The sequence below is a fragment of the Branchiostoma lanceolatum genome, chromosome 14 (assembly GCF_035083965.1).
Source record: "Branchiostoma lanceolatum isolate klBraLanc5 chromosome 14, klBraLanc5.hap2, whole genome shotgun sequence".
Taxonomy (NCBI): domain Eukaryota; kingdom Metazoa; phylum Chordata; class Leptocardii; order Amphioxiformes; family Branchiostomatidae; genus Branchiostoma; species Branchiostoma lanceolatum.
In genome coordinates, this window is record NC_089735.1 from 15,758,129 (window position 1) to 15,771,223 (window position 13,095).

The 13,095-nt window shown below is 42.8% G+C and overlaps 1 protein-coding gene across 1 annotated transcript; it reads right to left on the bottom strand.

Annotated features, from left to right (window-relative positions):
- Positions 1-1,577: 1,577 nt before the first annotated feature.
- LOC136448823 (plasminogen-like) lies at positions 1,578-11,550 on the bottom strand. The gene is made up of 11 exons (XM_066448476.1): positions 11,346-11,550; positions 9,792-9,889; positions 9,278-9,395; positions 8,188-8,334; positions 7,510-7,625; positions 6,797-6,935; positions 4,892-5,097; positions 4,190-4,284; positions 3,591-3,850; positions 2,472-2,623; positions 1,578-1,888 (listed from the first exon to the last, which is right to left on the bottom strand). The coding sequence occupies exons 1-11, from the start codon at positions 11,392-11,394 to the stop codon at positions 1,697-1,699; spliced, it is 1,572 nt and encodes a 523-aa protein (XP_066304573.1). The 5' UTR covers positions 11,395-11,550; the 3' UTR covers positions 1,578-1,696.
- Positions 11,551-13,095: the final 1,545 nt, after the last annotated feature.

Sequence of the window (13,095 nt, forward strand, 5' to 3'; positions counted from 1 at the left end):
AGTTGACAACCAACTCCGGTTGACATGAAGGAATACACGGAACGTGCCATCCTCGTGTGGTGATTAACCTCACGTTGTGTATTTCTTCGTTTTCGGTACCTGACACGTGAGTGTAGCAGGAATAAAGGGTCACCTTCTACTAAGTTACTTTCAGTAAGAATTTGCGACACAATAAAGCGAATATGACGGGGTTAAACTTTGCAATTCGAGTCTATTGGCCTTCCTATCCACCAAACTAAGTGCCCTCTTGAACGCGTATCTGTCCGTTATCTGTAACGTAATATATTACAGGGTTGTCTTCCTGCAATGAATTAAACATTTTGTTTCCGTCCCACTCATCATTTGAAAGTCGATGTTCTTAATTTTTGCTATTAAATCTGTCATATTACACAAGTACATTGTCATCAGCTTCATGTCATAAAGTTTTGATTTTTTGGATGGATGGGGTGAAGTTTTCTACCGTTTCAACGATCAAATTTCTGTCACAGGACGGACGGAGGGACAGGTCCTGTAGACAGCCCTTCTGTATTGCATAGTCCGTAAAACTGCCCTTCGGTGGATGGTTACCAGCAACGTTTATTACTTAGCTTTTGGAGGTCACGATATGGAACGGGTATAGGTAATAAGGCACATGAGTCGACATGACCATCAACTCCAGTTGAAGGCCATTGAAACGAAATATTTACATTAGCCCTCTGTTAATTGAACATGGTTAAACTTCACAGGGTAACAAAAGAATCAGACAAAGTCCACAAAATTGTCTCCTTTTGTAATCGGAAGGCATTTTTTCCCGCGATCTGAAGGAACGCCGAAATGATCTATTTTTAGGATAATTCTGTCGCTTACGGCGCCATCGGATATCTGATTGGTTGAATGTTTTTTAATGCAAATTTCTTCCGTTCCCAAAGAGGTATGATGTTTTTAACAGGTGAGACAATTCTCAGCACTGGTTACATATACACATTAGAACCAAGGACAAACGGATCTTGGGTCACAGCAGTTACGATAGGGAGTTCGAAACAGCTGGAAAGTATGGGGATGGGCATATACCTTCACGTCTAAAGCCCCTGTCGACCGATTCTAAACTCGACAGTGAGTCTAACTTCTGCCAACCTCTACCACCTCACGGGCCAGTGACAGAAGTTAGGATGACGCCATACCTAACTTTTGCCAATTTATGCCCCCTCACGGGCCATTGATAGAAGTTAAAATGACGTCACTCTTAACTTCGGCTAACGTCGATGGCGTGCCCTAGGTTACAGGTGACGTTAACTGATCTTAACTTCTTAGAACTTCTGCCATTTCACCCTGATACTGGACATGTATGTAACTTGGAGACCCCAGTTCAAATCCTGGGAAGGGCAGATCGGTTGCGGGTGCACCCATCTTTCGGAAAGGACGTAAAATGGAGGTCCCGTATTCGAAGGGGTGCCTCGAGGACTAGCAACCCCTCACTGTAGAAAAATATCCCCTGCTATTGAAACAGCAAGGAACCTTGCTGACCTATGTGCCTCTGGGCACAACAAGGTTAACAACAACAGCATTAAGCTATGAAAAAAAACATACACGACACAATCAAAGGTCAGCAAGTTTATTTCAATCTACAACCTCCAGACACCTCTTAAACTGCCACTGGCAACAATCGCACACTGCTGACGGTTGTCTTGGGGTCTGTCTATTCTACGTCGATTTGTGCCTATTTACCAAAGATGGCGTGATCGTTGTCATGTACTGACATGGTATGATCTAGCCAGTGAACGAACCGGGCCACCTTGGTGTAGACGCCGGGCTTCTTGGCCTGTGCGCAGCCGTGGCCCCAGGACACGACCCCGGCCTGGTACCACGTTCCGTCCTTACTCTGGCAAACCATCGGTCCGCCGGAGTCACCCTGTGGGTACAAAGTTTTTGTCGGTCTTTTGTTTGTTACAACACTGATACGAATAAAACCGGTGTATAGAAAGTGCGAACTGGATCGGGATGGAACAAAATGGGAACGAAATGGACTCGTTCCCATTTTGTTCCATTCCACACGTTCTGTACACCCAGTTAAACCGATAAGTATCGCCTTTGTACATATCTGCAAAACGTACGATAACAATAATGGTGTTAAATGCTCAACAAATACAAAACATCAAACTAGGACACAAAATTTCTTTGGAAGATGTTGAAATTATGGATAACGAATATGTTTACTTCGAATTCTGAGAGGAGTAAAGGAGGTCATCTACATCAGGGTAAATCAGCTGATTCTGTCCGCAGGGACAACGGGCGATATTGACTTCCGACAACCTTTGACCCACTGATAACGTCACACTTGCATACATTTTGCGCCCAGAGCAGTTGAGTCAGATAGTTGAAGAGAAATCAACGATTCAGTCGAAAATTACGACACAATCATGCAACTGAGCTAATCATGGAACTGAGATGAGCTTTCATACTAACGACAAACCAAACTTATTCCTAGTGCTTACCTGACAGGCGTCCACCCCACCAGCCTCGTACCCGGCACACACCATGTTGTCTGTGACGTCATTGTTGTACCAGTTCCATTGGTTGCACACAACGGTGTCGATGACCTGGATCCGAGCTTGTTGCAGGAAGTAGCCGAGATCGCTGCCCGATCCTACATCAAAGAAAGTCATTAAAACCATGTACTTCAACCACAAGATTGAACATGATTGTAATCAAGACGGGGGAGGTAAATTTGTTCCTAGTCTTCCATGGAAGTCGATAAACATTTGGAATGCCTTTTGCTTTGTTGTCCTCGCCTCATCTGACCTCGTTTGGGGTTGTTGTAGCAATGAATGCAGGAGCAAAATTGCAGATTTTTAAAAAGCATCAATAAATCATTGTTACAGTAATAGATTGCACATGTCCTATTTCCTTTGGTGAAGGCAAGTTTTCTGCCTTTTTTTGCAAACACATGTCCTTGAGGCGCCACCAAATTGTCAGGTGTTACAGGTCTTTTAGTGTATTTTAACCAGCTGCTGCCGCGCCTGCGAAACTGTGTTACTCCATACTGGCTATGCATATAGAGACATGTAATCTAATCTAGATACTTGGGGCGGTTGCGGGGGGTCACACGAATGCGTCTAATCAAGTCCGTATGAATTGCATATTTCCATTTTTTGTCTCAGGTAAAGTTTGCCGTCGAAAAAAAGTATTTCGGTTCGATAAAAAGGCTGCATAGCGGGAGAGGGGGGGGGGGGTTATTATGGGGGTAGCTGGGTCAAATTTAGAAACAACTTCTTTCCCGCAAACTTTACCTAAGGGCCCTGTCACACTTGTTGTATTCAAGTGCGTATGAGTTGCGCATCAAAATTTCTTTGGTTTAAGTAAAGTTTGATGAGAGGAAGAAGTTGCTATTCACATTAACCTATCGTTGTGCAGCCTACTTATTGAACCAAAGAAATTACTTCTTTGGCTGCAAGCTTAACCTTAACCAAAAACATGCTAATAAGCGACTCCTGCGGACTTGTATATACGCACAAGTGTGACAGGGCCGGGGCTTTAGCCAAACATGTCAGTACGCAACTCATACGGACTTTTACATACGCCCCACCCCTTACACCAAGGAAGTTATAGCTCACCTAGGGTGTCCCCCCATCCTGTCACGTAACAGTCGTAACCCTCCGGAACCTCCTGTGCTGAGATGCACACCGGCTGCACATGCGCAGAGATGGTGACGGGATCGTTCAGTTGTATCAGCGCGATGTCGTTGTCCAGAGTCTGCGTGTCGTAGCGTGGGTGCATGATGACGTGCTTGACGTCATACTCCTGTTGATTGGGGTCAGTGACCTCCCGAGTGTAGCTACCCACACGAACCTTCCACTGAGTCGGATTTTGAGCCCTATCAAAAAGAAAATGTTAACAGAAGACCACAACGCAACGACCGTAACATATTAGTCACATCCAAAACTACCATACCATCATAAGTCGTTTATCGTTGTAGCTCTTGCCGTCTCTCTATTACCGAAGACCGCAACAACACACACATAACATTCCACGTCAAAATCAACACATCAGCACACGTTTTGCTATCGCAAACCTGTGGAAATGGTGACACCTAATCATACACAACTTCCTCGGGGAAACTGGCGGCGATTGACTGATTAATCACCCCTCGTACTCGTTCCCTATTGGGTAGGGTTACCGTTACGTAATGCTGAGAAAGTTTGAACAACCGTACCTCTCCACACAATGCGCCGCGGTGAGGACCCACTGGCGACCGATCAGAGAAGCTCCGCACACGTGGGAATCGTAGCCTAGCTGCCAAAGAGAAACCTTCGAGGTGCGGTAAAGAATACAAGACTAAAGTGTAGTATTAGCTTGAAACTTCGCCGGTGTTCGTAGAGCTCTGTAGCAGGATTAAAGTATAAGTTCCAACACAATCGTAACATCGGGCTTACCCAAAGTTTCAAATGAACAACACCAGTCTTTGTCATTCGGATTACTTAGTCTTAAATATGTCAACAAATAATGATGGCAGATTAAGAGTGCTTCGTTGGTACTTTTGTTAAATTACACCATCGCCATGGCAATAATTTTTCATTGCCAAACTTGTTTCCATTGTGCATGAACTAATACGGCTAAATCATGCTCCAGAGCATGTTCGAGCACATGTGCTATGCAGCGACAGAAGATATAGATGACTAAGCAATTCCCATTATCAAGTCTGTTCCACACGGTGTTTCAAATCAGATTTAATGTGTTTAAAACAAGATGACTGCGGCCGTTTGAATGGTGGGAAAACAGACATGTCGCAAAGCTGTAATGATTGTTATCTACTAAGGCCAACTCCCCAAACAGTTTAAAACAAGATGGCTGCCCCAGTGCAGATATAGTGGGTAAAAGCAGAACGGGTTTCTTTACGCAAACCTGTAAAAGTTACCTGCCAAGGCCAACTCCCCGGACGTGAGTCCATGCCACCGATGATTCTGGCCGTAGAATCAGTTATAGGAGGGATGGAGGGAACACCACATTCACTGGCGTTCGGAGCCAGGGTTGAACCTGTCCAGTAGTCAGGGGTAGGCGGGACGGTAGACACTGTTGTGGTCGACACGGTTGTAGTAGGGACTGTAGGTGTAACGCCGTCCTCTTGGGTGGGCATGAACATCGGTGGTGTCAATAATGTTTGGTTTCATTTATCTAACGTTGGGTAACATAAATTCGCGGGGTACTTAAATTCGCCATTTTTTGAAACGGTGTATTTTAGGGATGTGTGCTAGATGCAAAATCAGTTATAACGCCAGCAATGCAAACCGGATAGACTAACGTATTCAGAACACTGTCTGAAAAGCTTCGATAACCATGCATTAAAAGTTGGCGACGTCAAAAACTCTCCGTCCGTCATTGACAGAGTCTGGGGGCTTCGTGGGAGAATCACACTGCACGGTTGTTCGCTGGTTTATAAGACAAATGTCACATCTCCTGCCTGCTAAACACAATTATTTACAAGACAACTTATTACAATCTCTTTTGCTAACCTGCAACTGGATTCTAAGTGTGATCAATCATCAAAACTCCTCTTTGTTGCTACAACCTACTGCACGTGTATTTTCCCGCCGCCATATTATTGCCAGAATCCTGCCGTCAAGCAGACGACAAAGGTTTGTGAGGAACACTTTTTTGTCTAAATATTGCGTGTGATAGTGGACTGAAGATGATGCTTTCCTTAAAGTTTGCTCCTAACACAACAAGGAACACATGGACATAGTAGTATAACCATTGCTACGGCATACAGCTAACTTCCCATGAATAATGTACACGTTGCCATGACGGTGGGGATCGACTTTGAGTGACGTTCTACCGACTCAACAAACGGGATGTTACCGAAGGCCTGATGTGTGTGGTACGGCCGTTTTTTCGTGTATTTATTTTTTTACTTGGACTCGTCTATATCCATAGCACTCTCCTCAAGCCAAGGATGGAACGAATAGCTGCTGTATAAAATGTAATTAGCGGTAAGATATTCAAGACGAATCTTCTCTCCCGAAATAATGTTCACACCTGTCCGACAACACCGTCATTGTGCGTGCGGCGGACGGTAGTTTCAAGTTGAAATATTATGGTGTCAGCACCACTAGAGACAAAATCTACCATATATATGATTAGTGCAAAGATAGTACATGATACTGACAGAATAATAGAAAAGAAGGATGGTTTATTGTTCTGCTAGATTGATTTCAGTCAACCATTATCGGAAAAATGGCGAATTTATGTTACCCAACGTTATCTATTCGCACCTATAAAAAAATAGCATTTAAAAAAAGTTTTATTGCAATTTCATGCCCAAAGGCTAGTTGCAGGTACATTGTAGAAACATAAGGAAAACCATACATGTGACAGTGAACTGTGACCGACATTGTTGTAACAATAGACTACAACACAATAGTGTTGGCTATTTCCAGACAAGCTGGATTTGACTTCCCTTTTGGAGTCACTGCAAGAAGAAATGCCCCACTTTTTCTAGAATTTGCGGGTTCTGTGATTTCAAGAATAACAATGAAGTAAAAAAGTATTTGAAAAAATTTGCAGGAGGAGGGAAGAAGCATACAAAGTGAAACTCTATTCCTTTAAATGTGACTCTACTGGTCACACACCTTATCACAGGGAGTGATGTCATATGATATGCATATTACTCCCAGTGTTCTCTACTGGCCACACATCTTACCACAGGGAGTGATGTCACATATCATTCCCAGTGTCCTCTACTGGCCACACAACTTACCACAGGGAGTGATGTGAGATATGTACGTTACTCCCAGTGTCCAATGCTACTGGTCACACAACTTACCACAGGGAGTGATGTCACAGTATTCCCATCGTACACTTGGGTTGGTGGTGTAGCACCACGGCCTGTGGTCCGTGTAGTAAGTGTTGTTTCCGTCTGGCTTTCGGCAGAAGTTTTCGTCAAGACCTCTATCGGTAAGAACCTAGATCGAAAGTAAAGGTCAAAATGTGCCTGAATGTTACTCATAACGCGGACAACTATCTATGTAAGTCATAGCTGGCCTTATATATACTGTTTACACGCGTAAGTAACTCCTGAAAGTCATGGAACCATTCGATAAGTGGTAGTGAAACTGTCTTGATTTTTGTTTGTTTGTTTGTATTACATACCAGATAAACCGCCTCATGGCGTAACACACGAGGTTTGTGCTCTTCATATTGGGGCAGATTTATTTGATCCACTCACACATAGAAGGACCCCGACTCTTTTCGATGAATGCGTTGCATCCTTTACGTGCTCGAGGTGTGGCTCTTCTCAATCAAAGGACCCCCGCGTTTTACGTCCTATCAGAGGGACCCCCTTAACCAAAGCTAGGCACTCTTTTTCACCTGAATAAAGTGAGGGAATACGTGTTAAGTGCCTTTTTCAAGGCCACAACGTCAACGGAACAAGTCAGGGGACCCCGGATTCAAACCCAGGTCCTCTTGGCTCTGAGCCAAAAACCCTGCCACTACGCTACCACGACACCGTCTTGTTACCCCCTCCCCACTACTTACATCTGGTCTGAAGTTGTGGTTGTGGGGGGTCTGTCTGTCCCACCGCTGACATGTCTTCCCAGTCTCAGTCACCCGAACCGTCCCGCGGTAGTCAATGGAATCGCCCGTGTAACAGTCTTAAAACGGAACAAGGTTACATCAGTACCAAGCAAAACTAGACGTTTTACGGTAATCAAAAGCCTAGAATACTACGAACGAGTTGAGTGGCATAAGTTAGTCAGTCATTAAGTCAGTCATTCAGTCATTCAGTCAGTCAGTGAGTCAGTAAGTCAGTCATTCACTCACTCACTGACTTACTCACTCACTCAATCACTCACTCATGCACTAACTCGCTCACACACTCACTCGCTCACTCAATGTCACTCACTCACTCACCCACTCACCCACCCAAACACCAACTCCCAACTCACTCACGAACTCACTCACGAACTCACTCACGAACTCACTTAATACCTCGCTCATTCGCTCACTCTCACAGTCTCACTCATCCACCCACACAAACGCCACAACTCACTCACTTACTCACCCACCCAAACACCAACTCCCAACTCACTCACTCACTCACTCACTCACTCACTCACTCACTCACTCTCTCATTTATTAATATACTAAGTTACTAATTCATTCCTTCATCAATCCATTCATTCATTCATTCGCTCGTTCATTCTTTTTACTCACCCCAGGACACCCCCATGGGTAGCCTTTCTGACGTGTAGGAGACCTTGAACCCCCTGAAAGAAGTGGAGTCGTCAGACTGGAAGTTGAGGAAGATGGAACTGCTGGCGGTTGTGATGAGGCCTGGAGGAGTGTCTCCGCACACGCGAGCTGTAGCAATAGTTGTACTTAATTATAATGCATATTGAGCTCTGTGTTAGACAAGTCAATGTTCCGTATCTGCCAACGCTTAGTTACGAAGGTGAGTCAGAGAGTAATGCGATAAACATCATATGAACGATTTTATTGTACAACATTTGCATCAGTGACAATGTATGGCAATTTACAGACAACATTTATAAGGTAACAATCTTGTTCTATACAAGAATATTTCTAGTTATTGTAAAACTATATCCAGTGTGCTCTACGGCCTTTGCAACATGGAACTAATACAGACTTAGCGTTGCGTGTTTCTAGGCTAATTGTATCGGTAATAATGTATAGCAATTTACAGATAGCGTGGTAACAATCTAGTTCTATCTAAGAGTTTTTCTGATTACTATAAAGCTACATCAAGTGCAATCAACGGTAATTTCTACATGAAACTATAACTAATACAGACTTAGAGTTGCGTGTTTTTAGGCTAATTTGCGACTTAACATTTGTCAGTTCTCATTAAGGAATGGTACAGTTTCGTTTTTCCACGATTTTTTGTACGAAATTGGTTGACATTTACCACAAATGTAAAGGCCCATATCTTCTTGATACTGAAATATGTCAATTTGCTGTTCAGATATTCATAAGCGACTGAGTTGATTACAAATTTCATCTCATTTTATACAAAGATGAACCTGCTGTGAAAGTAATGGCTTTACTTTTTGAATTACCCTCGTAAGTCCTCGACTATCTTTCTCAAAGCGACAAGGTGTCCACTATGGCCTGAGACAGTATCAATATGATAATATAGATAGCGTTATATGATTACAATAATCGGGGTCCGGGCAGGAGGGATGGGGGTTTAAAGCGTTTGGTACAACTTTAATACAACCTCAACAATTTTCACTGGTTTCTATTTCACGTTATTATTTTCTTATGTCCTATATTTATGTCTTACCTAAGAGGGGGTTGGGGGCAGCCAGGTCCCAGACGTCCACTCGGTCACGACAAATGCCCCCTACCTGTTCTAATTCCAGATCCTCGAACTGCAGGTACAAGTGACTGGCCGAGAGTACCTTAAGATACAAAGAAAACACACTATCTTTATCCTATTCTTCCTGCATAGATTAACGGAACTTTTTAAAACACGATGGCTTACTCAAATTTCATGTTGTTGTCTCGTGTCAACGAGGGAGGCATTAATTCGTTCTGCGCCGTTAATTCGCCTTATATAAGTTGTTAACGGTTAGAATCTGGTGATACACTCGTATCAATAAGATTTTCAAAAAGCATGTTGATAATTGGCTACTACATGTGCCTCAAACTGATCGTCTAGATAAAAATAAAGTTACCAAAAACTAGATGCTGCTATCTAGATGTAACGTTCGATATTTATATTACAAATGACATAATAGTTCAACGATAAAACAAGATGAGAATCAGACGCCATTTTGGTTACCATGGCTACCGACCTGGATGTTCCAGTTGCAGAGTGTGCTGTTCGGATAATCTTCGGGATAGTTCGGGGTGGTGAACTCGCCCGTAGGGGTAGTCAGGTACTCACCGCACCCTGTAAGGTAGGGATGGGGCCAACTTAAAGTGCATGTGTCACCAACGACATAAAATACTACAGTTGCTGATTACAAGCAACCATCATAAGAATTGTTCAATGAAAAATGACGTTTGTACAAAATGTTCACCCGTATGATGTTAACTGTTACTGAACATCGAACCTTACAATTCGTACCTCCAGTTCCTTATTCCTGCCACCAGGTTATCCAGGTAATCAAGTTAATCCCGCCATTGACGGTTCGGAGCAGAAAAGAAAAGAAAGGAAACTTGCAATAGTTTGCACGTCGCAGTGCCAGGTTCCGAACCGACTGCCATGTTTACTATGACGTCACGGTCGGAAATTATCATCTTGATTACCTGGCGGCAGGAAGAAAGAACTGGAAGTATGATTTGCAAGATACTCAGTTTGATAACATCAGAAGGGTTTATATTTGGTGTAAATGTTTATGTACATTGAATAGTACTACAGATCATTATCAAATGCAATCGGAAAATGTTGTATTTTCGTGTCATAAGCGCTTCAGGGAGCTATTCACTTTAAAATTAATTTTCTAATAAAAGAAAAATAAGGTTTGAATACCTACTTGAAGTCTTTTACAATTGTACATGTTCAGTTCTCCATAGCAATCAAAAGAACATGCTTTTAATGACATCATCACATAGTTTAAATCTTTCTTTCTCGAATAACTTTAGTAACAGAAATATCTGTTTTTTAATCTCATTGGACTATTCAAACTTTCAGTATCTTTAAAGTTTAACCAAGATTGTGACAAGTAACTTGGACAGACGTTTTAAATCTCTTATACAAGACATTGGTCTAAAATTCTTCTTGGCCCATATTTCGTAATCTAAAAATTGAGATAAAGCTATGCACAAGTTGCATACATTCATTTCCCTTTTGAAATACAGGGTGAACATTACAGGAACTCTAGTCAAGAAAAGCAGCGTGTCTATTAGTTCTTAGAATAGCCATTTGTTCTACTTGTCAACATTGTTAACACGCACTGTCTGTACAGTATATACCCTTTATATGCATTGTTTCATGTTGCAATTAGCCCTCGGGCAAGAACTAAAACACAATATTAAGTTGTCACGTTTCATGCAAGTAAGCCTCATACATTGCCTGTGTTGTTCACCTTGTAGTGCCTAGTGGTACATTAGTCAGCAAGTTTCCTTACTGTTTCTGTAGCACGGTGTATTTTTTTTACATGGATGTTTTTTTTTTTTTGCTAGCCCTTTCCCTTTAACGTGATCAGAAAACACACACAGCCCCCTACTTAACGTCCCTTCCGAAAGACGGGCGCAACGCAAACCGAGATGCCCTTCCCAGGATTCGAACCGTTGTTTCCCAGTTACCAAATAATTGGAACCAGGAGCTCGTCTACGAGGCTGTTACCAGTTGAGCTACAGGGATATCCCTCATACATTGCCTGTATAGTAACAAAATCCTTTACCTTGTCCTAGTGCTGACGGAAGGGTCACGAGAAGAACTAGGTACCACATAGTGAAGCTTCTTGTGCGGACAAAGACTACGTCTCTAAACAGCTCCCTTTAACCGTGTTCGGCTCGGAATTAACCTGACAGTATCCAAGTATAAGCCAATGTAAGATTAGCAGTAAAAATGGCAAATGTTGACACGCCTAATGTAAATGCCAAGCACTAGCATAGTACGCACTGTGCTGTCTGGAAATGGGTTAAAGATAACTCATAATCATTTATCAAACAAATTTTCCCGCTTGTGTCGGACGGTAGGTGCTTAATGTGTCAACAAAACGGAGATAACAACTACCCACATTGTCAATAAAGGATATCTGAAAATCAATATCTTTTATATAAACTATGCCCCAGGAACTGGTTGAAAGCAGTCCGACGTCGTTATTGGGGCAAAGTATACATAATCAATTCCAAAATATTTCCACATTGTCTTGGCAAAATGTGAGGTAAAAAAAACGCGGTTGAAAATTCATGAAAATTTACTTTGATATAATTCCAACACAGAGGAGAATGCAGATGGTGTATAAAGTGCGCATGCCTTAGCAGAACGCTTGCAATTGTCAATGATCCGTTTCAATACTATTTAGTGGGGTGCAAATGTGCTTGAAGACTAAAGAAATTTAAAATGATGTACGATATGTACCAAAACAGAAGATAGGTTCCCCAGTGGTAGATTCAATTTGCGGAAGAACTAATGGCCAGAAGATTATATCTAGAGAAGATAATAGCACTGTTTGTAGACAGCAACAGATATTCATTGAGATCATTGCAGTCGCTGTGATGGCTAATGAGATCTCCTAGGGCGGGTATTTCACTGGACTGCGGCACGCTCCGGAGACCTCGTCCTGAATTGGATTTGTGTAACCATTGACTTCCTAATAGTAATATCATGCAAAACGTACATTTATGACTAGATACGACAACAAAACACATAAAGCGTTCAATGATTCTTTTTCATCGATGCAATTCTTTGAGTGCTCTGTCAAATCGCTCGGCCGCAGCGAAGTCGCCAACTTGCCGCAGCTCCAGTAAGATACCCACATTAGAGACGATAACAATTTCATTAACATCATCCGAATGTCTGAAATGACTTATCAGATTTATTTCTAATTACTTCAAATCAATCACCATTATATATATTAAGTCTTGGACAGTCCTACGCCTCTGTGCTGGTATATCTCGTCACGTGGGAGAGCGGCAGGTGGTGCATGTATAGGAGAAAGCGAGGGTTGTTTAATGGGTATACGTGAACCACCGTTGTTACGAAGATAAAGATCCTTTCACTGGACGACGTCACCTTCTCCCAGAATGGTGGGGTCGCGGTGGCACAGTGGCTAGCGTTCATAGCCGGCTCTACCGGGCCTTTTTTTTGTGGCTTATAATACACTTTTCGTAGCCAGCCCGTAACCATCAGCCAAACTGTAACCATGGTTACGGGCTGGCTGCGAAAAGTGTATCATTTGCCAAAAAATCCCGGTAGAGACTGCTATAGGGGCTACGCAGTGGCAGTGTGTTTGGACTAGAACCCAGATGTCCTGGGTTACAATGAATCCGGGGTCCCCTGACTTGTCCCGTTGACGTTGTGCCCTTCGGAAAGGCCCTTAACACAATTTTCCTCACTTCACTCAGGTGAAGATGAGTACCTGGCTTCGGTTAGTGACGGCCTTCGGATAGGACGTTAAATGAACGTGTTCAAGGAGAGCCACACCG